Genomic DNA, 25,531 nt, shown 5'->3' with positions numbered 1-25,531 from the left:
ACACTTTGGTCGGCAAATTGTTGCCTATCTTACCTCTCTTGAAGGTAAGCTAAATCTTTTCATATCGTCTTCTGCCCACTGGACGGTATCTGATCTTACGACCAGACCTCCTGAGGGGAGCCCATTGGGTTTACCTTGTCGACATGTTGACTTTATTACAAGGAAAAGCGATCCTGTGCTATACTCCGGTGATCATTTGCCGATCGGAGCACGCAACTAAACGTCGTGTCTTAAATCACATCCCTTCCCTACAGGAGCAAGGGCCTATTTAATTACAGCTCGTAGGTGTGTGCTAGGCCGCTTTCTAGAAGCGAAGCGTCGTTGCACAGTTCACTGTGGTTAATCAAAAGGAATAATCTTGCTTCTTTTAGCAGGTTCTATGTTGCATTGTCTATTCTTTGCTTTGTTTTCCATGCTTCACACCCTCCCCAAAGGAACGCATGGTGGGGTAGGAGCCTCCCACTGGGCTGAGATGGCAATATAGCCCTTTTCTCAGCGGGCCGAATGCATGGTTCGCCGGTTCCACCGAATACTCTATTGATGTTGAGGCACGGGTGCGCTTGCTAATGGTGTGTGTGTTGTCCTTATTAGACTCAGTGAGGCCTTTATTTGTCTAGGCATCTGCGCCTTCTTGCTGCGCATGCGCGAGGGATATGCCTTATCCATAGCCTTCTGTATTGTGTGGGGGGACCTTGTCTGACGCTAGCCAGGATCCCTTCTGCACCGATCTGTAGTTCATGATCCGTAAGTCTTACCCGTGTCTTGGAGACATGGTCAGGAGCCGCCAAGGGCAGTTTTTGAGTATAGTAGGCCAGGCCCCTTTTTCAACATGCTATGGGGCTCTAAAAAAGAAAATTATTCCATAGAGTGAGTCGAGCCCGTCTCGCCACAAAGCAACAGCAGTGTCCAGACAATCGATCTATCCGGCAATTCATCTGGTGACTTCACAGTCGCCAAAGAAGCCCCAGGAAGCATCAAACATCTCCAAGGAAATCCATGAAGCAATCTCTATATAGCAAGCACTGGCTCCCAGTGCAACTTTGTAAAAAACAGTCAGGGAGAAAGTAAAAGAGAATAAAGCACACGTAATAGTTACTATGGCGGTTCCTTTTGACCCTAAGAAATGACCAAAAGCACCTGCTATGAAGCTACCAAGCAGAGGCAACGATACTGTTAGTAAGTACGTACCTAATGAATCCTTTCTTTTTTTGTTCCGGTATTCATGGCAGTTCTTCTTTTATGGCTATTGCTTCATCTTATTGAGTTATCAGCAAGATTAGATTCGACAGAGACAGGTAAAGTCGTTATGATTGAATAAGATAGGAATTGGAATCTTTTTTTTTCCTTATTTTCTGCTTTATTTTAGCATATTAAAGCAATTCAAATAGTCTGACAGTGCTTTGCCTATTCGTTTTTGGCTGGCATTTAGGAAGTTTTATGTTATAAGCTGTAAGTCGGGCTATCTACAGTTAACTTTATACCTTAAACGGTGTAGAGTCACTATGTATAGGAGTCTGGCCGTTAATGACACGGGCATGGCTCGTTGTAGTCCTTGCTTGGGACGCTGACATCTAAAGCTCTGTTGGTTTATCAAGCAAGTTAAAGGCCGCTAGTAAAGTAAGATTATTCGCTATCCTGCCTGAGGCAATGAAAATCAAATAGAAACCTTTTTCTAATGGATTAGCTTTTTTCCTTATTCTCATGTTTATTTGCTTCGCGTGCAGAACGCTCAAAAACTCCGCCGATGCCTACGGAAAGGCCACAGGCAGAGTCCTCTAATTCCCTAGTCTTTACTAACAATTCGAAGGGAGTTCCACAAGAACCTGCTTCGGGCAGTAGCTCAGGTTCAAGTGATTCAGTGCCTGACTGGGAAGGGACCCTCCCACTTTGGCAGATTGGCTTAAAGATATTATATCCTCGGTCTTTTTTAAAGTTCTTGTATGTATTGGATTTTTTTAAGTGCCTTCTCCCCCAAAAATCCTGTCTTCGCCCAGATCTACTGGTCTGGGGCCCAACCCCTGTAGCGTGAAAAGCTTGGCTTGGCAAAAAAAGTGAATCATGCCATCTCGAAGTCAGAAACGTATGCCTCTAGCTCAGCGCGTTGTCTAGAAGCACATTCGCCTAATGAGCAAAAAACCCTAATGAAGGATGTAGAGAAAACAACACTTATGCAAGAATAGCGAAACGCTATACCGAAAGCTATCTGCTTCTAACTCTCCCAACTAAGCCCCATTGCGGCTACAGGCTGCCCATCGTGACTATCCCGTTTTATGTTGCTGCCATGAAGCTGACTGTCCAAGCTGCCACTTTCCATGTATTGATTGATAGATTAGCAATTTGCTACTTTATTAGCTGCCTTGCAGTAGCTTAATAAGGGAACGAGGTTAGCTCAAAGAACTTAAACTTAAACTTGGCAAGCTGAATCTTACATAGGTTGGCTTGTTTCTGTGTTGCTTCGAAACCTAGAGAAAATACAAGCCTTTTCGAAGGGAAGCGATAACACGTAACCAGGGCATACGTAGGCGCGAAGCCGCTGAAATCGTATTGGCATGGCCTAATCGCATTACTACGCTTAGGACAAGAGCCTCGTCACTATGTTATACAACCTTAGACCCTACTTACGTGTAACACGGCGAAGCACTTGAACTTTTAGCTGCCGCTTTGAATACATGAATAAATTGAGGCCCGAAGGGATGAACACGTTAGTACTGACTGATTTGCGATGGCTAAAGTCTTACTGCTCTCTAAGGGACGAAGGGGGCAGCCGAAGCGAAGGCGCGACGCATTTTTGTGTAACCGATAGATTGGCGTTGCCATAGATATGAACTTCCCGTTGCCTGCGGCCCTCGTTGTTTCATTGTACAGAATACCTTTTCCTTGCCTCGCCACTTAGGATCAAGACTAATGCAGGGTACGTACAAAGCAAAAAAGGAACCGATACGATCAAGAAAGAAAGATAGCCCCGTTAACCCCTAAAAAGTAAAGATAGGCGATATCCTGCAAAGGCAGCCAAAGTAGGCCTCGTGGAACTAAGAAAGGTTAGCCTCCCCGCAACCAAGCAAGCACTGCTTTGATAGCAAGAAAGGCTAGAGGTTGTAGGCAGAAAGTATCGAAAGCAGGAAAGAAGGGAAAGTGGTCCAGTGCAATAACCCAGACATTATTGATCCTCTGCTTCTATTTACTCAATTTTTTGCCTTCCTTCCCGTGGTTGGCTTGTTTTGTTTGCCCTAGCAACACCATTAAGAGGAGTGGGTGATTGTGATTAGAGATCAATTCACTGTCGCTTCGAGTACACGACGAGGTTACGAAACCCGTCATGGCGATAACATGGTAATTTAGAAACAAGGCGTGTATGAGGAACTATCAATGTCTACGGTTTGCGTTGGGATTGCCCTTCGGCACTTCATGGCTCAACCAATTAAACTCTCGGTGTCTACGGTGTTAGAATGAACTTCGTGCATCCATTTATTTCTACGGAATTACCAACACTAGACTGGACGTATTCGACCATGCGCCCAGATTATGCAGGGAAAACCAACGATACTTTTTAAGAGCAAAGGGTACGGGAACGTAGTGGCGTTCTCAACTCATTCCTCTGATCCTAGTATAAATTGGATCGGCGAGAAAGGTTAACCCAACCCTGCTTGACACTTTGTGCCCCTCGGTCCCTAGTCTTGGCATAGGATTTAAAACATGGAAAAGGTGGGCTATAGGAAAAAGCGTAGGGAACCGCTTACTTTAAATAAAACAAGAACTGAAAGAAAGAGGACTGAACATAATACCGGGTGGAAGATACATGCTTTACCTTGCAAGTTGTGAAAGCTTTCTTCTTAATAAGAGTGAGAGTTAGTGGTATATAGCTTTATCGAAGCCCGAAATGAAACGATGTTGCACTGAAGAGGACTCGAACCCCTAACTACCTGGTTCAAAGCCAGGGACTCTATCCAATTGAGCTATCGGTGCGGGGGGGTTGGGTCAAGGAAAGCCCAACCCTGGAAATGTTTTTTGCGTTATTTCAAAATGAGTTTACGTAATTAAAGAAAATTAACTCAATTAAAAGACAAAAAAGTCAATCTTTGTCGTTGATGATCTCTAGGTTGGTTACCGAATAATTTAACCACCCCTTCCCTAAAAGAAAGTAATTACTTGATATATGTAATCCGTAATATTCGGATTCAGTCGTCAGCTGTGGTTTTTACCCTTCCCAGGGTGTCCGCTCTGCCCGTGAGACGGTTTTTTAACCACGACGTCTACGTTTAAGTTTAAAGGCTGTCCTTTTACGAATCCGGCTTCTAAGCCTATGGAACTTAACGAAAATCTGGACAGCGTCCCTGGCTTTATTATGAACGGCTTGGATTTTATCCGCCTCCTCCTGCGAAACAGTTATTTCTATTTCTGGATTCAGCAGCATGTCTTGCTCAACAAAAACTACTTCTGGAGTCGAAGGCAAGAGCTCAATCAGGGCTTTATACATGTCAATCAAAGGTTGCGCCTGGGAGACTATTTGCGCAGCATAATGCGCTATCACTTCCTGGGAGAAGGGGACCTTCAAGAGGAGTTCTATGCCCTCTTCCGGGGACATGCTTAAAGGGAGAGATACCCCAGAGATGAGCATCAAGCCAGGAATAAGGTCCTTATGGAACGACGTGAACAGACGGGAGTTTGCCTCCTTAAACTGTACCGAAATCTGAGCCCATTCCTGCATTGTGGCTTCGCTGACTATGGAGGGGTTTAACTTGGCAGAGATAGAGTTTACTAGATTGTTTATTTGCGCAGGCTGCAGCTGTGAAACGAATTCATAACCGTTCTCAGCGCTGGGCAATCTGCCTTGTTGGCAGGTTTTTAGTATTTTATCACAATCTTGCCAAGTTTCAAATAAGATTGAACGGCAATCCTCCTCCTTTAGTTGCATAAATTGTGAATGTGAAGACGCTTGAGTTACTATTGAAGAACTACTAGCGCCCATATTCATACAGTATGCTGTTTCAGCAAACCCAAGCCCAATTAGATTTAATAAAATTAAAAAAAGAGCAACAAACAAGAATACCTTTCTCAACGAAAGAAAGGAGAGATATATGGTGAGGTTATTAAAAAGAAAGGAGAGATATATGTTGAGGTTCTTAGAAATAAAGGAGAGATATATGGTGAGGTTATTCAAAAGAAAGGAGAGATTTCTGGTGAGGTTATTCAAAATAAAGGAGAGATTTCTTTTTTTAGTGAGGTTATTCATGGAACTAAATACGTTTCCAATACCTACTGCTGCTCCTGCTAGGGCTATGGTAGCCGCTCCTACTCCAATTAATTTTGCACCTTCTAACGTAACTAATTCTTAAGTGTCTGTGTAATAATAATAAAAAGGTGTAGCTACCACGCAAAAAAAGAACTTTTTTGTCTCAGAAAAGAAACAAAAAGAAATGTTATAAACACTTGAAATAAGATTTTTCTTAGTAACTTTTTATTTGACATTGATTTATAATTCAATGTGTATGATACTACTAATGCTATAACTATACTTAAAAGAATACTTATATCATATTGTATTAAATTACTATTAAAATTGTCAATTAAACTATTCTCATTTATCTCACCTAAATAACTATTATTTATTATATGAAATATTAATGGAAATAAACTTACCACTTTTAATAACAATAGTTTTAGTCTTGATAACTTATTACTTATTACTGAATTTACTATATGCGGGGTTGAAACACATTGTATACCCGACAAAGAAGAAGAAAAAGCAATTGGTTTCGATGATGAAGCGTAAGGCAAAGAAGCAATTAGCTGAGAAACTGCGGGTTTCAACGAAGAAGCAATTGGCAAAGATGCTACGGGTTTCGACGCTGCGGACGAAGACGGAGAAGCTACTGGCAAAAAAGCAATTGGTTTCAACGAAGAAGCTACGGGTTTTGACGAAGATGATTTATGCGTATTTATTGTTAATTTTGGGGCCGAGGATTGATCTATCGATTGATCCTCAGCAGCAAGGTAACGAGAAAGAATCATGTGACAATAAAGGATCAGCCGACGATAAAGGTTTAGGCATAGGCAACAAACTATCAGGCGTAGACGATATAGGATCGGACACTGACGATACACAATCCGGCACTGATGATACAGGATTAGGCACTGACGATACAAGATCAGGCATAGATAAAGGATCTGGCACTGACGATACGGGGGGTTTGGTTCTGAAACCGATAAAGGAATTGATATTTCAGTAAACATATTGGTTACAGGCTTATTAACATCTGTTTTAAATTTGTTGTAATCTTTTGATAGTTTATTTACTAATCTAAAAGTATAGTTACATGAATTACAAATCTTCAAAAAGTTAGCGTTTGTTTTAAATTTAAGTAACTTCTTTATTGTATCTTTATATAAGGTCTTATCCCCCCTAATTTTTTGAGACAAAATCAAATCATTTTTTAGAATCTCAAAAACTTGTTTTTTTCTTCCTTCTTTTCTTTCACTTTTTATTATTCTTTTCGAGCGCTTCTTTTCTTTGAAGCGTTGAGGAACACGAGGAAATCACCACACCAACCACGAAAGTTTCTGTCCCGCAAATCAGCCACTATCGTTACCTGGCTTAAATCACTCCATCGTACGTAGATGGGTCATTCCACAGATCAGGCATGACGCTATCCTTCTCCCGCTACCTTAGGGCTTGGATCATTACATCGCGGAGTCGCAGCTCTCCGTTTGGTTTGCTTGCCGTCATTGGCTTTCTGCGTGGACGGATAGGCAACTCGGTTGGAAAGCTATCTCCGACCTTGCATTGGCAGACTTCCTTCGATACCCAATACAGGAGTCGTTGCGTTGGAGCACTTCGATAGCTGCGCAGAAACCCGAGAAATGTCCATGGGTATCGAAAGCCCCGCCATCCTGTCCTGCCCTGCATTTCACGCGATTCTTCTACTATACCATTACTTAGCGCTTCCCCAGTGATTGGCGCGGAAGGGAAACCGGCGATAGCACTACGACTACGTCAGGTGTCTCCATCGGCGTCTGGGCCCCGAAGCGAGGAGTGTCGAGTGGGGTGGCTCTTGGCGGAGTAGGTAGAGGTGTGTAGCTTCTAGGAACAGTCAACCGTGCAAAACCTGGCGTAGATGGCGATGCTGTGGCTGGTGTGGGGGCGGGCAAAGAAGGGGAGGGTAAAGAGCCTCGTCGAACACGAGGCGGTGTGGAGGCATCGGTGGCGGAATCCCCACAACAACCGCCACCGCCACCACTAGAGCGCCGGTGTCTAGACGAGTGTGAAGCTTGTCTCGTCGACGCCGAAGCTTCGGAGCGCGCCGAATGCTCCGAAAGAGAGGGAGACGGATGGAGTAGGAACGCGCGATGATGCGCCAGAGCAATGACGCTCCACGTACCACTGTCTCTGCTGCGGTGACAAAGAAGAAAGAAACTCCTCATCATCCATACCTGCATTAAACACACGAATATTTAAACTTAATATTGAATGAATAGAGTAGACAATGACGCAAAGACCATTAAATACAATGACGTAATGACGCATATAAATACAATGACGCAATGAATTGAGTGATAGAAGAGGCAAGTCGAAAACTCAGAATTTTCAATCAAAAGATGTGAGCGCGAGTAGAAAAGAGCGTTATACACCATGGAAGGTACTTAGCACTACAAGAGGTTGTGTGCTCTTGTGACGCTGTTAGCGACGAAAATACACTGGGTTTTTATAACCCCCGACGTCGCTAAAACCGTCGCTACGAGAGCGTCGCTATATAGCGACGCTCATAGCGACGCTTATAGCGACGGTTATAGCGACGTTTACACAGAAGACTATAGCGACGCTACAGAGCCATAAATAGCGACGCTTATAGCGACGCCCGAGAGATTTTTTTTTTGGTGGCAAGGCATTCAATGCCTTGCCACCCATCAACCATATTGTACTTGATTCACTTTTTAAAAAAAGTGCAAGGGTAGATAATAGACCCAAAATAGTCACCCACAAGACGCATTGTTTGCAAAATTGACAATTGTACACATCATAAGCAAAATGAATTGATTGGCAAATGTAATAATGACAATTGTACAACATCATAGGCATAAAGAATTGATTGGCAAAAGGAACTGTGGTGACAAATGTAATAATATACATGGTTCAAAAAGACGTATAAAATCCGTCTCATGATACATAAGCTATGAGAAACCCTAAACTAATGCTATCTAGCTACGGCTAAACTGACGTCGTCTAGTCAGACGTCTCATCGCGTCCAAGCGGCGTATCTGTCGGATTTAGCAAAAAAAGACAATAAGACAGCTTTCAGTAAGTATAAATATATAACGACATTTATAAAACAATATAGAAAATAAAAAAGAGTCAACCCTAATACTAACCATGCCGCCGCGAGAACTGAGAATGTCCATCAGGGCGATGACGCTCCACGTACCACTGTCTCTGTTGCGGTGACAAAGAAGAAAGAAACTCCTCATCATCCATACCTGCATTAAACACACGAATATTTAAACTTAATATTGAATGAATAGAGTAGACAATGACGCAAAGACCATTAAATACAATGACGTAACGACGCATATAAATACAATGACGCAATGAATTGAGTGATAGAAGAGGCAAGTCGAAAACTCAGAATTTTCAATCAAAAGATGTGAGCGCGAGTAGAAAAGAGCGTTATACACCATGGAAGGTACTTAGAGAGCCAGAGCTTTTACAACACGGAGAAAAATTGTTCAAATACAATATTTGTGGCTTTAAGAGATCTCTCTCTCATCCTCGCATAACTCAGCATAACTTCCTATATCTATATAGAGCTCTTCGTTTAAACACATATCCTCTGTTTCATTTTGTAGCTCCTCTGTATGCACCCCATATAGAGTAGTAGCATCTTGATGCTCGTCTGGCACCACCGCAACGGCTTCTGATTGAGCATCTTCTCTGATCTCCTCCATTGATGTCGTTGTGATTGGCACATGATAGCCTTCATACGTCCTTGCACTACGAGGGGCTACCTCTATGACGTACCACCAGTTTGATGTAGACTTTGTAGGATGAAATATTACCTGCCAGAGCCACATAACTTACATGAGAGCTTTCAAGCACATAACTTGTAAAAGGGGGATGTTAACTATTTACATACTTACTTGTTCACAATGCTCGGGTAGTACGAAAGTGTCTCTTAGGTCAGTCCATTTCTTAGTAGAATCCACCTCAAGAAAACCAGACTCTCCTCTACGCACAGTAGTGTTGCGACCCTCCATGATTATCTTGAACCATTGCACGTCGAACAAGTCGACAAAAAATCCTCTGTAATCGATCCTCAAAATCTCTTGCAGCGTGCCGAAGTAAGTGAGTTCCGCCACCACAGGATCTGCATCAGAGGAACGTCGTCGACTAGACTGTTCAAATTTTGCCATGATTCCACAATCTTGAGTAAAACGCTTTTTGTCGATCCGTTCCACCCTAAAATGTCGACCTTTACACCATGCTGCTGTGTATGACTTATACTACAACGAACAAAGATTATGAGTGGCCGTTCAAACGTTTATAAATAAAGTCACTTGCTAGTCGTACATTGCAAACTTACCTTGGTCGCGCAACCCCGAGAGTACTCCCACTCTTCTTCAGTCACTTCGTCACCGCATTCTTGTGCGCTTTTCAATTGGTTGTGCAACCATCTTAAGCTCATGAAGGTTGTTAGGCTCTCCAGAACCGTTGGATAGTGCATCGGTGGTCGTCTTCCCCGTCTCCACTCGATTCGTGCCCTTTGTCGCTCTTGCTTTGCATCCTCATATTGTGAAATCCACTTTTGCATCACTGGATTGTGAAGCATGCAAAATCGGTTGATTTTAGCCTCTAGATCTTCCGTCATCTTCTTCTCAACACCGAGATTGCACATGACAATCCCAGATATGCGCTCATCATCTATGGTTCACCATAGCGTGTCCCGGGATTTATCAAATCCGTCTAGCCACTCTCCAATGTACACTAGAGACTCTGATACCAACCAACCTTCTGCCATGCTACCCTCCGGACGTGCCTTTTGACGCACATATCCCTTAAGCGTTTTCATGAAACGCTCTAAGAAGAACATCCATCTGGAATGAACTGTGCCAGCTATTTCCACCTCATCAACTATGTGAACAAGAAGATGCACCTGAATGGTTAGCATTGTAGTAGGAAAATGTTTCTCAAACATGCACACAAGCTCCGCAGCATTTAGTTTGGCGAATGGTATGGAGTCTACGTTGATCTCCTTTTGTGAGATCCATTGCACCAGCTTTGCAAGTTTGTAGATTGTGTTACGGATGTCGAGAGACAAACATCCCTCAATGGCAACCGGTAAAATAAACTGTAAAGTATGTGCAGCAATGATATTAAAGTCCACATTTTATGCAATGATATTAAAGTCCACTATGAACGTACCTGACACATTTTATGCCAATCGTGTGACTTCAAACCGGTAAGCTTTCCTTCTTTAGTAAAACACGTTCGGAGCGAGTGCATTACGCCAGTGGGGGTCCGCAAAGATCGAATGGTCTCTTTTACTTTGCGTTCTTGGGCTCCTGTGAAAATCCATGGTGCTTTAGGGAGTTTTATCAATCCATCAGACGCTGTTTGCGGCCAATATTGCTCCATACCATCCACATTTCTAAGGTCAACTCTGGCTCCCAAAGTATCTTTCTTTCCGGTCAGATGGTCCCATAGTAGATTACCCACATTCTTGAATATGTGCATTGGATCGAGCAAGTGATTGATCATGAGTCGGGGCCAGTATGGTAACTCGTACCATAGAGATAGTCTCTTCATCCCTGGAGGAAATCCGTCATCGAACATCTCCTTCTGCTCTAACCATGCTTGTGCAGACATCCTTGGTGGCTCTCTTCCCAAAAAGCCTTCGCGTAACACATGATTCTCTGGAAGATATGCTTGATGACCTTCGTAGATTTGCTTCTTCAGTGAGGGTGCCCTACGTGCATTCAGTCTAGGTCCACATGTGACACATGCTTTGTATGCGCTTGTTTGAAGCCCTGCATGTATACACATGATAATAGATCAACTATGGGAAAAAAAAATATTTGCAGTGTCTGAGTGAGGAGTGTCAATAGATCACCTGAGCATTATGTTAGCCCGGGATAGTCATGCATGGTCCACATTAGAATGCCTCTGATCAAAGCATTCCGTCGTCCTGTGTGTCGGCTCATATCCACCACCTCTATGCCAATCCACAATTGTTGTAGCTCTTCCAATAGTGGACGAAGATACACATCCATATTCCCCACTTTATATTGCCCTGGCACAATCAAGCTTAGCCATAGGTGCCCCTTCTTTGTAGTCAACCACGGGGGAATGTTGTAGTTGACGATGACAACGGGCCATACACTCTAAGATGTTGATCTTTGACCAAATGGATTTACGCCATCCATAGCCAGGCCTAAGCGCAAATTTCGAGCTTCCCTGGCAAAATCCGACCATGTTCCATCTATATGTTTCCACGCTACGCAATCTGCAGGAATTCGTAGCACACCATCCGAAGATTTATTCTCCTCATGCCATGATGCTAGGACGGCCATGGACTTACATTCGAAGAAATGCTTGATGCGAGGAAGCAGAGGGAAATGTCGCAAAACCTTTTGTGGAATTAATGTCCCGTGGAGATCTCCTCGATATCTTTCGGAATCACATTTCAGACACTTCTCCATGTCTATGTATTCCCCTCTGAAAAGAATGCAGTCATTAGGATAAGCGTGGATAGAATTGTAATCCATCCCCAAGTTTCGCAAAATCTTTCTTGCTTCATCTCGGGAATCTGGCATCACATTGTCAGCTGGTAGTATGTGCTCTTTCAGCAATCTACACAACATAAAAATATGATACAGTCGTGTAAAAATCTATCAGATCATTATACATTTAGAGTTTTATTAAAGTAAACTAATTGTAATAGATCACCTGAAAAGCGCTGTGACGCTAGTGTCGCTCCATCCAAACTTTGCTTGCATGTTGAGAAGAACCAGGAGTGCTTTCAATCTAGACATACGTGCTCCATTATACAATGGCGTATCGGCTTCACTTTTCATATCATCATAGATAAGCCTTTCTGAATCCATGATCGTCTCGATCATTTCATCAATCTCGGGCTCAAACATTGCCTCGTTGGGAATGTGCTCTGCATGATCATCCCCCGAGCTGTCAGAGGCTACATCTTGTGGCCTCACATATGCTGCTTGACCAAAGCGCCTGCGAACACGTCTATTGGGTTGCAAGATTGCTGCTTGTTGGCCAGCGTGAGAGTCCGACGAGTTATAATTGGCAACAACTCGATCTATAATAGATGGATCAAACTCGCCAAATTCACGAACGTGCTGCAAAGAAACACGTCTTGTCCGTCGCACAGCATGCTTGCATTGATTACAAGGACATAAGACCCTCGTTGAGAGATAGGTGTTTCGGTTGGACGGTCCCACATCCTCATCGCTACTCATAATGAGGATAAAAAACTTATAACCTGCACAACAAATTTAATATTCTATTGGCATTCTTCGTCTTATCTCTCTCTCTCTCTCTCTCTCTCTCTCTCTCTCTCTCTCTCTCTCTCTTTACCTCACATTCTCTAGTCATGTCCAATCCCCGCACACCTCGGTCTAGAGGTGCACGGAGATCAGAACCACCAGGTTATAATCTCGTCTTTATTGGTCAATACCTATATTTGTGGGTACAAGAAATCTACACACCCACGTCTACATGATACTGCATGTAGTGGACAAAACCCCTTTGCCTCTTCTGTAGCTGTAGCACTTCACAACATCTTAACATCTTTTCACAGTAGATCTTTTCACTGTTCGTCTAACTCTAAACCCTAAACCGTAAGTAATTCTTGCGTGGACTCGATCTAACGTAAATAAGCGTAAATCTAAATAAACGTAAATCTAACTAAAAATAAACCTAAATCTAATTTAACGTAAGTCTACATCTAACCTAATCTTTAACGTCTTTTGGGATAGTTTCCTAAGACGTTAAAACTCTCTTCTTCTTGTGTGTGTGCGTGTGTGTGTGTGTGTGGGTAAACCTAAATAAACCTAAGTCTAATCTAATATAACATAAATCTAAATCTAACGTAAATTATGTTATATTAAAAACAAAGAACTAAACTAACAGGGATTATAAGAATCTTAAAACTGATTTAACACATAATTTTTCACATAACTCGGCAAGAGTTGGCATTCTCATCACTAAAGATGTGAGAGTTAACTTCCGACGGTGACGCTGTCTCATCTCCATCCACATTTGACGACAGCAATTGGCCCTTTACACCGTTCTTGCTCTTGTTACTAACTTTGAAGTTGCTGTTGAATGACTAGAGGTTGTCTAGATGGTCATTGTGTCGGGGATGTAGTGACTCTTGCCGCCCTGAAGATCCACCTTCTTCCCTATCTTCTGAAGACATTTCACCAGTACTTTTGGATCAACGGAGCCCACCATGAGTGAAGGCAGCAATACCCTATATTCCATTGAGGGCTTTCTTCACCCGCTTCATGCAGGCATCGCAGTCTATGGAGACCTAAATCTAATCTAATATAACGTAAATCTAAATCTAGCGTAAATAAACGTAAATCTAGTTAAAAATAAACCTAAATCTAATTTAATGTAAGTCTACATATAACCTAATCTTTAATGTCTTTTAAGATAGTTTTCTACGATGTTATAACTCTCTTCTTCTTGTGTGTGTGCGCGTGTGTGGATGTGTGTGCCAATAAAAAGAGATAAATGGTATAACCTTTCTATCACCCATGCCAAGTATGATAGATTGATTATGCCATTTCCCTCTTGAATAATAGGTCTTGAGTTCAACTCCTCGTCGGCTAGATCTTTAGTTCTTTTAATTTTAATTAGTTTCCTACGACGTTAAATTAGTTTCTCTCTCTTTCTCTCTCAATGTGTGTGCGTTTTTTTGGATCGTATGCATGTTTTCTCTCTCTTTTCCTCTCTCAATGTGTGCGTTTTTTGTTTATGCATGTTCTCTCTCTCTTTTCCTCTCTCAATGCGTGCGTTTTTTGTTTATGCATGCTCTCTCTCTCTTTTTCTCTCTCAATGTGTGTGTGCATTCTTTGTTTATGTATGTGTGTGTGCGTTTTTGTTTTTGTTTGTACTCTCTCTCTCTCTCTCTCTCAAAAACACTATGTGTGTGTGTGTATGTGTGTGTGTGAGAGAGAGAGAGAGGGAGAGAGAAAGAGGGGAAGGGAACATGAGAATGAGGAGAGGGAAGGAGCATACCTGGCTCTCCTTCCTCTCCTCGTGTGTGTGTGTGTGTGTGTGTGTGTGTGTGTGTGGAGAAGAAAAAGAGAGAGAGAGAGAGAGGGAGAGAGAAAGAGAGGAAGGGAACATGAGAATGAGGAGAGGGAAGGAGCATACCTGGCTCTCCTTCCTCTCCTCGTGTGTGTGTGTGTGTGTGTGTGTGTGTGTGTGTGTGTGTGGAGAAAAAAGAGAGAGAGAGAGAGAGAGAGCGTTACCTGGTCCTTGCTTGAGGGCGCCGAAAAACTCAGATCTGAGATCTGAGTTTTTGGGCGCGCTCGGTTATTTTTTTAGCCCAGCCGGCGTCGCTATGAGCGTCGCAAATTTCTTTGTAAATTTGCGACGCTCATAGCGACGCCGGGATTTATTTTTTTTGAGCGTCGCTGTGTGAGCGTCGCTAATATGAATAGCCTCTTGTAGTGTAGAGAGCCAGAGCTTTTACAACACGGAGCAAAATTGTTCAAATACAATATTTGTGGCTTTAAGAGATCTCTCTCTCATCCTCGCATAACTCAGCATAACTTCCTATATCTATATAGAGCTCTCCGTTTAAACACATATCCTCTGTTTCATTTTGTAGCTCCTCTGCATGCACCCCATATAGAGTAGTAGCATCTTGATGCTCGTCTGGCACCACCGCAGCGGCTTCTGATTGAGCATCTTCTCTGATCTCCTCCATTGATGCCGTTGTGATTGGCACATGGTAGCCTTCATACGTCCTTGCACTACGAGGGGCTACCTCTATGACGTACCACCAGTTTGATGTAGACTTTGTAGGATGAAATATTACCTGCCAGAGCCACATAACTTACATGAGAGCTTTCAAGCACATAACTTGTAAAAGGGGGATGTTAACTATTTACATACTTACTTGTTCACAATGCTCGGGTAGTACGAAAGTGTCTCTTAGGTCAGTCCATAATAAAGCCTATTATTAGGGAACATAATGTATATCAAATAATTGTATATAATAAAAAGAAACCAAAAATACCGGTACTTGACATCAGGGATTCCCTAAGACTATTGCCAGGCAGTTTGAAGTCTTTAGCTGAGACAATGTGCCCAGAATTAGGTAGTAAGGGCTCAATACCTCACGAAGAACTGAATGAGTTCAATATTAAAGAGAAAAACTCAGAAATAATTAAATATTTGGATCAAGATATCTTACTTTTGGCTGGAATTATTAGGAAAGCACAAGAAAAATATTGGAATCGATACCTTATAGATATAAGAAATAACCTGACCGTATCGTCAATGGCTATGAAAATCTATCGAACCCATTATTATTCTCAAACGTATCCTATTTATAGACCAGAACCAAACAAATCAGCCTTTATTCGGCGAGGCTATTATGGTGGTCACACTGACGTATACATACCCTACGGTAAGAATTTATATTACTACGATGTAAACTCTTTATATCCTTATGCTATGACAAAACCGATGCCCAACGGAAAACCTGTATGGAAAACTTCTTTTAAAGGGTGCGATCTAGATTCGCTATTTGGCTTTGTGGAGGCTAAAGTAACATGTCCTGATTCAATAAAAAGACCATTTCTTCCCTATAGAGATCCTAAACCAGAAAGCTTAATCTTTCCTATAGGTACATTTACAGGTGTATATTTTACAGAGGAGTTGAAATTTGCAGTAAAATTAGGTTATCAGATAGAGCTTAAACACGGTTATTTCTTTTCTATGAGTGAAAGCCCCTTTTCAGAATTTGTGAAAGAAATCTATGATGAAAGGGTAGAAGCTAAAAAGAAAAAAAGACAAAGATGAGGGTAACGAAGGGATCATACTTCTTATATGAACCCTTTTTGCGTGCGTGCGCAGTATGACTTTTCAAACTAAACCCCACCTCGAGGGCAAGGATCTGCCACTATAACCAACCACTAAGAAACTACCATGAATATGGAAAATAAAACAGCCTCTGAGTCATCGAGGCAAAACAAAAAAAAAGATAAATTTTAACAATGGAATTTATTTTTTTAGGTCTGGGCCTTGCCCTCGGGAGTATTATAACTTGCAGTATTTCTTCATGCTTTGTTATACACATTTGGAATGAATGGCGTAACGCGCTTTTAGAAGTCGAAAGGCTCCAAAGCATTGCGGAACGCTATCGAAATCAATTCCAAGTGTTGTATAACCAACAAGAAACCCAACGTCGACTAGGGGAAGAAAGGTTACGCTTTGAGGGGCGGTTACTTTGGGAACGAGCACAAAGAGAAAACCCCCGTAGGGAAGTCGCTTTACCAGAGCAGACTAGAATTGAAATTGACAATTCCGACCCAAGCACTACTGGGGGTGCTACTGGCTTACAGAGCGATTTTGTCTCATCTCCTCTAGAGACGTATTCTTTCGACCCAACCCTTTGTTCTTGGATACTTAAACTTTCGGGAATCATTTTATTGGCAGGTCTTTATTGGATAATCACTAAAAAGGTAAACAAAAGGGTAAAAATAAAATTTACACATGAATTAATTTTATTTGTTACTTTAATCAATTCTTTTGTTTACCTTTTTACCCCTATTTACGTTTTCATGATGGCTTTGGAATTCTATGAAAGGGTCTCGGGAGCTAGGATGTATGCCAGTTATATATGATCAGGTGGAGTGGCATAAGATCTGCCTTTGGGCTTGAGTGGAGACACCTTTTCATTTACATAATAATTTTCTTCTCGTATTGACGAATCGGAGGAAACGCCAACCAACAACCGCATCTGGAAATAATGATTAGTGGATATCGGTACCGTCACTGCATAGTAAGCTTTGGATCGGGGATTCGGTGGTGTAATGTTAAGAGGTCGTGCGACATGAAGACATCGATAGCAATATGGGGAAGGTTCCCATCAGGCAACGGTTCTTCCCGACCTTGCTCAAGCACGCTTTGACTGTAAAGACTTGGTATGAAGCCTTGAAGACAACGTCTCTTAATCCAAAATAGAGGCTAAGGTGAGCTGAGGAAAGGGTAGCGTAAGCAAATGTGTATAAGCCCAGTAAAGCATAACCAAGGCAAGGCTAGGGCCATCTTTGACTGGTTAGTCTGATAGGCCAGCCGTGAACGGATTTACCCTCGGCCTCTAGGTATATTGAAACTGCATGAGTTCACTGGAGTAGAGCACGGTTCGCTAAAATCGGCATAGGTTAGATGCCATTGATGGAACATGATAAGCCTGTATTTATCTGTGCGTCCGTAAGGGCTAAGCATGTAACAGAGTATGGGTAAAGAAAGACCTGAGAAGCAAAGGCTGAGTCTGCAAGTACGTGACCCGCTTTAAATTGAATTAAATTAAAGAAACACAAATCGATTAAAGAAGGAGGCGGCTTTAAGCACAGAGTTTAATTGGGTCGGATAAAGGGTAAACAGCGTGTCTTTCGTAAAATTGTGGCGGTATGGAAGTATGGAGATCTGGAAATAAATTCCTACAAGCCAGGCTCTGTGGACTGGTAACTAGTCTTGGCCAGCTTAGCATAAGCCCTTAATCTATGCGTGCATCGGAGCTATCTCTTTTTTGCTGCGAAGCGGATGTAGCGTTTTGACTTTACTGGTTACGGTTGCCTGCTTTTTGCCGTAACGTGGGCCACGCGGTAAGTGGCCTGAGGCAAGCAAAAAGCTTAGGAAAATGAACCGAACTCTCAATCCAAAATCTGGTGCTATGTACGCTTACGCATAGACTTTAAATGCCCCTCATCCCTAAGCGCCTGCAGATGCGTTACAGGGGCGGGCCTCCGGAAACGCATTCGAGCCGTATGAAGGGAAACTTTCACGTACGGCTCCGTTGGGGGGAAAGCTCGACAAAGGGGCCTATCTATCCTAACCGGGAGTATGCTGGGATTTATGAAAAGCAGCACCTTACGATGTTCATGACTAATCGGATTCCGACATACTAGTGGGTACTAGGGGAGATTGCTACGATCGTTATTGTATCTGTATTGAAGAGATGTGAGAAAGTATTTGAATTATCGTACAATGTCTCAATGAAATGCCCAGCGGCACAATTAAAGCTGATGATCGTAAGCTATGTCCTTTATCATGACCTTAAATGAAAAAATCCATGGAATCTCTAATTCACCATTTTAAACCTTATACAGAAGGGGTTTTTGTACCAGCTTTTTCTATTTATAGTGCAGCTGAAGCACCTAAAGGAGAATTTGGTGTGCTCTTAGTCAGTAATGGAACCAATCGTCCCTATCGTTGTAAAATAAGAGCACCTGGCTTTGCTCATTTACAAGGACTCGATTTTATGTTCAAAAATCACATGCCAGCAGATGTGGTCATCATCATCGGTACTCAAGATACTGTGTCCGGAGAGGCAGATAGATAATACAATACACACAAAAAAGAAGAAAAAAAGACAAAGATGAAGGTGACGGAGGCTCCAGTGCAGGTAGTAGTAGTATTATGGTAAGTACGGGTGTGAAGGATTTGGTTCCTGAACCAGACACGGTGATATGTGAAGTTATCTATTAGTTCCATTTACAGGTTGTAGTCAAACCAATTACTGTCGATCGACGCGGTGTCGGTCGACACGGCATGATCAAATCCCGTGGTAACCCTAATCCTGTATCACCTGTGCCGGATTCTGTATGTAACGTTTCCATTCCTATATCTAACGTATCCATTCCTATATCTAACGTATCCGATCCTATATCGTCTACGTCAGATATTTTATTGCCTGTACCTAAACCATTATCATCGGACAATTCTTTATTTGCAGCTGAGGATCAATCAAAAGAGAAATCCTCAGCCCTAAAAACAAATACATTTCAATTTTCTTCATCTTTACCCCAAGCATCAAAACCAATTGCTTCTTTGCCAATTTCTTCTTGTTTTTCTTCTACAACTTCTTCGTTGAGTATACAAAGTACTCGTCCTATAGTAAATTCAGTAATAAGTACTAATTTATCAAGCCTAAAACTATTGTTATTAAAAGTAGTAAGTTTATTTTCATTAATATTTCATATAATAAATAATAGTTATTTAAGTTCAATAAATGAACTTATTTTAATTAACAATTTTAATAGTGATTTAATTACAATTAATATACCTATTATTTATAGTATAGTAATAGCATTAATAGTATCATACATATTAAATTATAAAACAATGGCAAATAAGAAGTTACTATTAAAAATTTTACTTCAAGTGTTAATAACTTTTGTTTTTGTATATTTTGTTTTTGATTACTACAGTATAAACTTTTTTAATAAGATTGAATCAATACCGTATCACGTAGATGAGCCTGAAACTTCTACAATAAAGCTAGAGGAATCATCAGTATGGTATAAAAACCCAAAAGTTATTGTTTTGTTAGGAATAGTAGTAGCAGTAGCTGTAGCAGCAGTTGTTTACTATTTTAATGGAATTGATCCCAGTTCAACAGTATCTCAAGATATTTCAAGTTACACGGAATCTCAAGTTCTTGAAAATGTTAACTCTTCACAAGTATCATTAGGTGAAATAATATCGGAAAGGGTAAATTCTAATGAATTTCAATTATAAATAATAAATAGAACCTCAGAGGAAATATTATCTGATATTGTAGCTGCAGGAGATGTAGCCCGAATACAATTAGAACAATTAGGTAGAAATTCTACAGAAGTACTATTTAATATTGCAGCAGCTCAAATGCAATTAGAAGTTTTAGGTAGAACTTCAGATGAAATGCTATCTGATATTGCAACAGCAGGAAATGCAGCCCGGGTACAACTAGAACAAATAGGTATTGAACCTAACTACAACCAAGTGCATAATAATATTGATAGGATAATAGTTTTAATGAAAGGTATAGTTTACCTTATTAGTTTAAAATGGATATTTAATCATAATTTAAAACCTAATGTAAATTCAGTTCTTTCTAATGAAAGGCCACTTTTGTTTAATTCAAATATATCTACTACAAATTCAATATCAACTCAAACTGAAAATTCAATATCAACCCAAACTGAAGATTCAATATCTACCCAAACTGAAGATTCCTTTCATCAAGCATATAATATAGAAAATGTCTTAGGGAGAATGCACCAATTCTATAATGAAGCTATGTCATTAAGCGAGGATTCAGTTGAAGAGATACAGGGACGTCGTGATCTATTGGGTATTTCGGAGAAACGGGATATAGACTCTACAACGCTATCTTTGTTAATTGAGGTTTCAAACACCAATAACTCTTTAATAACTTGTACAGATCGATCTCTAGTAACAGTAACAGTAACTGAGGTTTCAAACACTAATAACTCTTCAATAACAACTATCCCCTACAGTTTAACCAATCAAACTCCAGTAACAATAATAGAGAATCCAAACACCGATAACTCTTTAGTAACTTGTACAGATCAATCTCCAGTAACAGAGGTTTCAAACTCTTCAGTAACTAATGTACCCTACACTTTAACCTCAACTGAGATGTCTACCCCGATACAATTAGATGATGGCGAAAATGAAGAATAAATGATAGTTTCATTGTAATACAGTCTAGGCCCAGCTGTCCAAAACGCTATCCACTCGCAAGAGTGGATACGCACCGCTCTAGACGGCAATACCAGGAAACCGGAAGATAACGTGGTTTGCTTGCTTGAAATCAACGATTCGACCACTAAATGTAAATGATTTCTCTATCACGGGATAAAGTGCCATTTGTCCTTGCTTGCAGAAAATGGCATATTTGACATAGTTGAAGAAATTCAAGCATAATAAGCTATCTATTTAATGCTAGACTGACGGAACCGCGCAGGCTATAGGTAGTCTACGTACTGATGAGCGTATGAAAATAAGTCTTATTACTTCATTCTCAGGGCGTAGTGAGGCAGGCCGGGCAATTTCACCCAAGTGCAAATAGATTTTCTATCCGTCCCGTCCGTACGGCGTAGAGTCGGGCATGAAACGATGGGCACCGAAGAGGAGTTGAACCTCTAACTACCTGATTGCCAGGGACTCTATCCAATTGAGCTATCAGTGCGGGGGGGTTGGGTCGATAAAAGCCCAACTGCACCCTTTCCTTGTTGCAAAGCAAATCTTCTCTGCGCTACCTTCTTTTGCCACAGCTACAACACTTTCGAAGTTTTTCTGCCATCCCAATAGCCTGTTGAGCGCTTTTCCTTCTTTTCTTTGGGAATAGGTGGAAGGGCCTTGTAGATTATGAATAAAATCAATATCATAAACACTAACCCTATAGCAGCCACAACTACGACTATTGCTAGTGCAGACTCAGGGAATCTGAAAGGGTCAAGCAGGCCGACTGGGAGTGGGAGTAGGATTAAGTAGCTACTGAACTCTGAACGGAGATAACTGGCAATTCTTTTTTTATAAGTTTGCGTAATCAAAGTTACAAAAAAGGTTAATTCAATTAAAACATAAAAAAATAAACAACCAACAATTTAATACCAGATATCTAGAGGTGTAAATAGAGCTACCATGAAAAGAAAACGAACCCTTAAAATACGACAATTGTTTAGACAAGTTCTTAAAAAAAGAGCTTTTAATTCTAGTAAACAAATAACCATTACTAGTTAAAAAGAGCATACTAACAAGATAAACAAAGTGCGGATAGTCAACAATATATAATCGGAAATCTTAGATTATGACTTAATTATGAGCGAATTAGTGGATGTGATACTTAGGCCGTAAGGAAAATGCCAGATATTAAAAACTATCCAAACAAAAGTAGCAGATAAAAGCAAAAGGAGGCAAAAACTACTTAAATAAAACTTTGTTTTATATCTTTTTTTCCATTTTTCAGAACAACTAAGGATCAAAAAGCACCGAGTTTAATAAATCATACAAGGAAAGGTAAAATAGAGACGTGATATTAAAAAAATGGTCAAATGTGTGCTTAAGGCCTCTGTCAGTTATATACAAATAAAAAACAAGTCTAGATAGGGCAAAAGTTTAGCTAATAAAAAAATGAGCTCTTTTAAAAACAGATAAAGCGTGAACCGTACCAGACTGAAGCGAATCAATATCCAATAAACGCAAATCTTCAGTTCTTCTATAATTGTTTTCGAAACAAAATGTTTCATTTTACTAATTAATCAGTTTTATTTAATTAAAATAAAACTTCTTTTTTTAGTTCTTTTCTTAATAATCATGGCTTTTGTTTTGTCTTTACTTTTTAACTAGAGAACAAAAAAACCCTTATCTGCTCCATAGACACAAGTTGTATCGTAGAAAAAAAACTTAAAAACACAATAAATATTCTCTCTTATATTAACAAAAGAGCTCCTTTCAAAGCGTCGCCGCATCCTTCTTCTTTTGACGCCGGTGAGGCCGGTTTACTAATGTTATTCTTATCTTTTTTCTTTACTTCTTTTCTTGCTTTTTGATTTTGTAGCTTATATAGATAAAAGCCTCTGTCTATGCTAGCATTAGCTTAGCTTTTAGCCCAGTTAACGGAAGATCTCAAGAGTAATTGCTTGTCCACCGAGCTGGCTGTATAGCATCTTTTGAGACAAAATCGCATTGCCCTTGGCGGATCTGCGACTGACAAAAATGAATCACGCGCCAGCTCTGCACAGACTTGGCCCCAGCAATTATAACCATATACACAATTATGGTTGTGTGTACTTAGCGCGGGGTGCGGAAACAAGCATAGGCTTTTGCATTGGCTTGGTTATGTTTCTATAAAAAAGAAAATAATGATTAGTTTCCGATTAGCGTTTTGCCGTTTCCTAATCAACGTAAATAGAGCTTGATGGGTCCTTGGCCCACTCTAAAAGGAACTGCGCCTAAGGTAGGCAAGAAGGTAATCTCGTCTATGTAATCGTTTGAGCCGAGCCCCTCATCTCAAGAATGTTTGTTATCAACTTGACTGCGTCGGTATTTAGTAAGTCTAATGGTGTACTAGTTGGTTTAAAGTCGTTAGGCAGGGAAAAGTCAATCCAACGAAAAAGGTGGGTGGAGTAAGGGGAAGCAAGACTGTCTAGTCATTGCTGACGATGTGGGTAAAAGAGAGAGATTTTGTGCACGCAGTTAAGGCCATTGTATAGTTATGTTGGTTTTTTTTAGCCTAGGCAAAGCCTTAAATATACGTTTCGCTATCTATAAAAGCTAACATCTTTTTTGAACTGCCACTTATTGGGATGGGAGAGGCAGGATTCGAACCTATGTAGAAAACCTTCAACAGATTTACAGTCTGTCGCTTTTAACCACTCAGCCACTCTCCCTGTTTTTTCTCTTGCGTGTCACTTAATTGCCCACTGGAGCACTAGGCACTGTTAATGGCGGGTGGGATATCCGGTAAGGAGGTCTTTTTTCAATACTCTTACACATGCATGCCCTTTGATATGCTTTTAAATTACACGGCTGACTTGGATTTGATACTCTTGCTTAAGCTTTTGCTAATGGCTTTTTTGGTTTTTTTTAATTTATAGGTTTGTTTTTTTCCTTAAACTTACGTGTAACTCCTTTCCTTAAGAAAAGGAAACAAATTCGCCTACTACTTCATCTGAGTCAGCCATCTCAGACGACGTTAAAGAACTTAGTCTTTATCTATTAATTCATTTACGTTACCTCCACTTTAAGTACCTAAGGCTACTTTATCTTCAGCCCCTGCTAAAGGCTGGCTTGTTGATTACCCGAAGAAGTTAAGATCAAAAAGGAAGACAAAACTACGTAATAAACAGTGTTATAGCTTTTTGGCCTTGGATTGGGTTAAAGGCAATTATTCTGGTCCTTTCTTTATGTCGAAAAGAGTTTCTAGCAAATACAACGATTCTGAATCTAAAGACAAAACGGAATCCTATGGGCCTAACATAGACCCTGAAGACTTTATTTTCATAAAGTAAATAGAAAATAGTAAAGAAATTTGAAAAGAAAGCCGACCTATAGTTTACATGCTATCATTGAGATCACCCAGCGCGTCGGGATTGCCTTTTGGGACCGCACTTCGGGGCGGGGCTCAACCAACTAAACTCTCGGTGTCTATGGCGTTAGAATGTACTTCGTGCCCAAACGAGCACGCAGACACGAGGCATACCCTGATTAAAGAGGGTGTTGTTTGTGTTAGCTGGAAACATGGTCAGCGTGCTATTGCATGCGATGCAGGGATTTTATCAACGTTCATTTCATAGGGAATTGGTCGTGGGTTAAAGTGCCCCGCTCACCGGCTAGCGGATCAAGATTCTTCCATAATTCTTCCATAATAGTGTGTGCTGTGCGATTCTATTGACTTAGATCACATGTTGGAGATAAGTAAACTTGAACCGCTGGCATCTGCTATAAGGTAAGCTGCCGTTTCTTAGTCCTATCTAAAAGATTTTACCATACAGGCAATAGACAATGACTCCTCTCTAAACACGGCCTACGACTTTCATCGTACCGCATTCTCCAACTACCCTTGAATCAAGCAAGCAAGAGGGGCCTTTGAAAGAAAAGGAATAGGCTAGGGACAGAGTCGAACCGTCATTCTAGGATTTGCAGTCCAATACATTGCCATTATGTTACCTAGCCAGTAAAACGTTAGAGGTGACCTTAGTAAAGGCCAAGGCCACCCGTTGAAATGATCTCAAGCTTTTTTTGCCTGCAATGCCGTTTTATGTAAACCACATAGTAGCAAAACAGTAATTAGTAATTAAGGAAGACTAACCCAGCTCCTCGGGACTTGTAAAGCCAACTAGCTACCAACACGACTTGTTTATGCCTATTGAAGAACCTTCTAATGTTGATTCGCGGAGAACTATACAAGACATACGAAATAACTAATATACGAAACGAAAGCGACCAATGGAAATACGTCAGTTTCTTACTCATGTAAATAAACTATTTCTTAGCGACGGCGACGACTTTTCTAAAGCCTTATTTCAGTTATGGTCGATCAATCGGGTTGAGAGTTCCCTGCCTGACCGCCGATTCAGAACCGCCCGTGACAGTTTCTTGTCATACGGCTCCCCGCATCCCATCAGGTAGGGGTTTTGGAATGCAAGCTCCCTTGCCCTCTTCCGATCGTAACAATGCCCATATAGCAACTGCCGCAGGTTCTTTTAGCAACTCATGCCTCCTAAACAATGTAAAATGATGCAATCTCTTTTTACTTATAATGTCCACACGCAAGAAAAACACACACACAAAAAACACCTACGCCGGCCGCGGGTTCTACTTTCTTGTCGCTTTAGCCTTATCGACTAGCTAGAGCCATTGCTTAGTGGATAACTCCCGAAGAAAACTTAAATAGGGGGCCATAGGACCATTAGCGTATCTGAAAATTAAACCTTCGTATCTTCTTCATTTTCCCTTTAAACGACAATTTTCTTTATCCAGCCG

At 41.0% G+C, this 25,531-nt stretch overlaps 1 protein-coding gene and 1 non-coding gene across 2 annotated transcripts; both read right to left on the bottom strand.

Moving 5' to 3' along the window:
- Positions 1 to 4,237: 4,237 nt before the first annotated feature.
- LOC147447835 (uncharacterized) lies at positions 4,238 to 5,186 on the bottom strand. The gene has a single exon (XM_086523686.1). It carries the CDS (start codon positions 4,970 to 4,972, stop codon positions 4,238 to 4,240), a length of 735 nt encoding a protein of 244 aa, XP_086379812.1. The 5' UTR covers positions 4,973 to 5,186.
- An 18,167-nt stretch (positions 5,187 to 23,353) lies between these two features.
- On the bottom strand, positions 23,354 to 23,436 carry TRNAY-GUA (transfer RNA tyrosine (anticodon GUA)). Its single transcript has one exon. It is a non-coding gene; the product is annotated as a tRNA-Tyr (tRNA).
- Positions 23,437 to 25,531: the final 2,095 nt, after the last annotated feature.

Source organism: Adiantum capillus-veneris, chromosome 11 (assembly GCF_014529385.1).
Source record: "Adiantum capillus-veneris isolate H3 chromosome 11, ASM1452938v2, whole genome shotgun sequence".
NCBI lineage: Eukaryota > Viridiplantae > Streptophyta > Polypodiopsida > Polypodiales > Pteridaceae > Adiantum > Adiantum capillus-veneris.
This window is presented reverse-complemented; position numbering and strand designations above follow the sequence as displayed.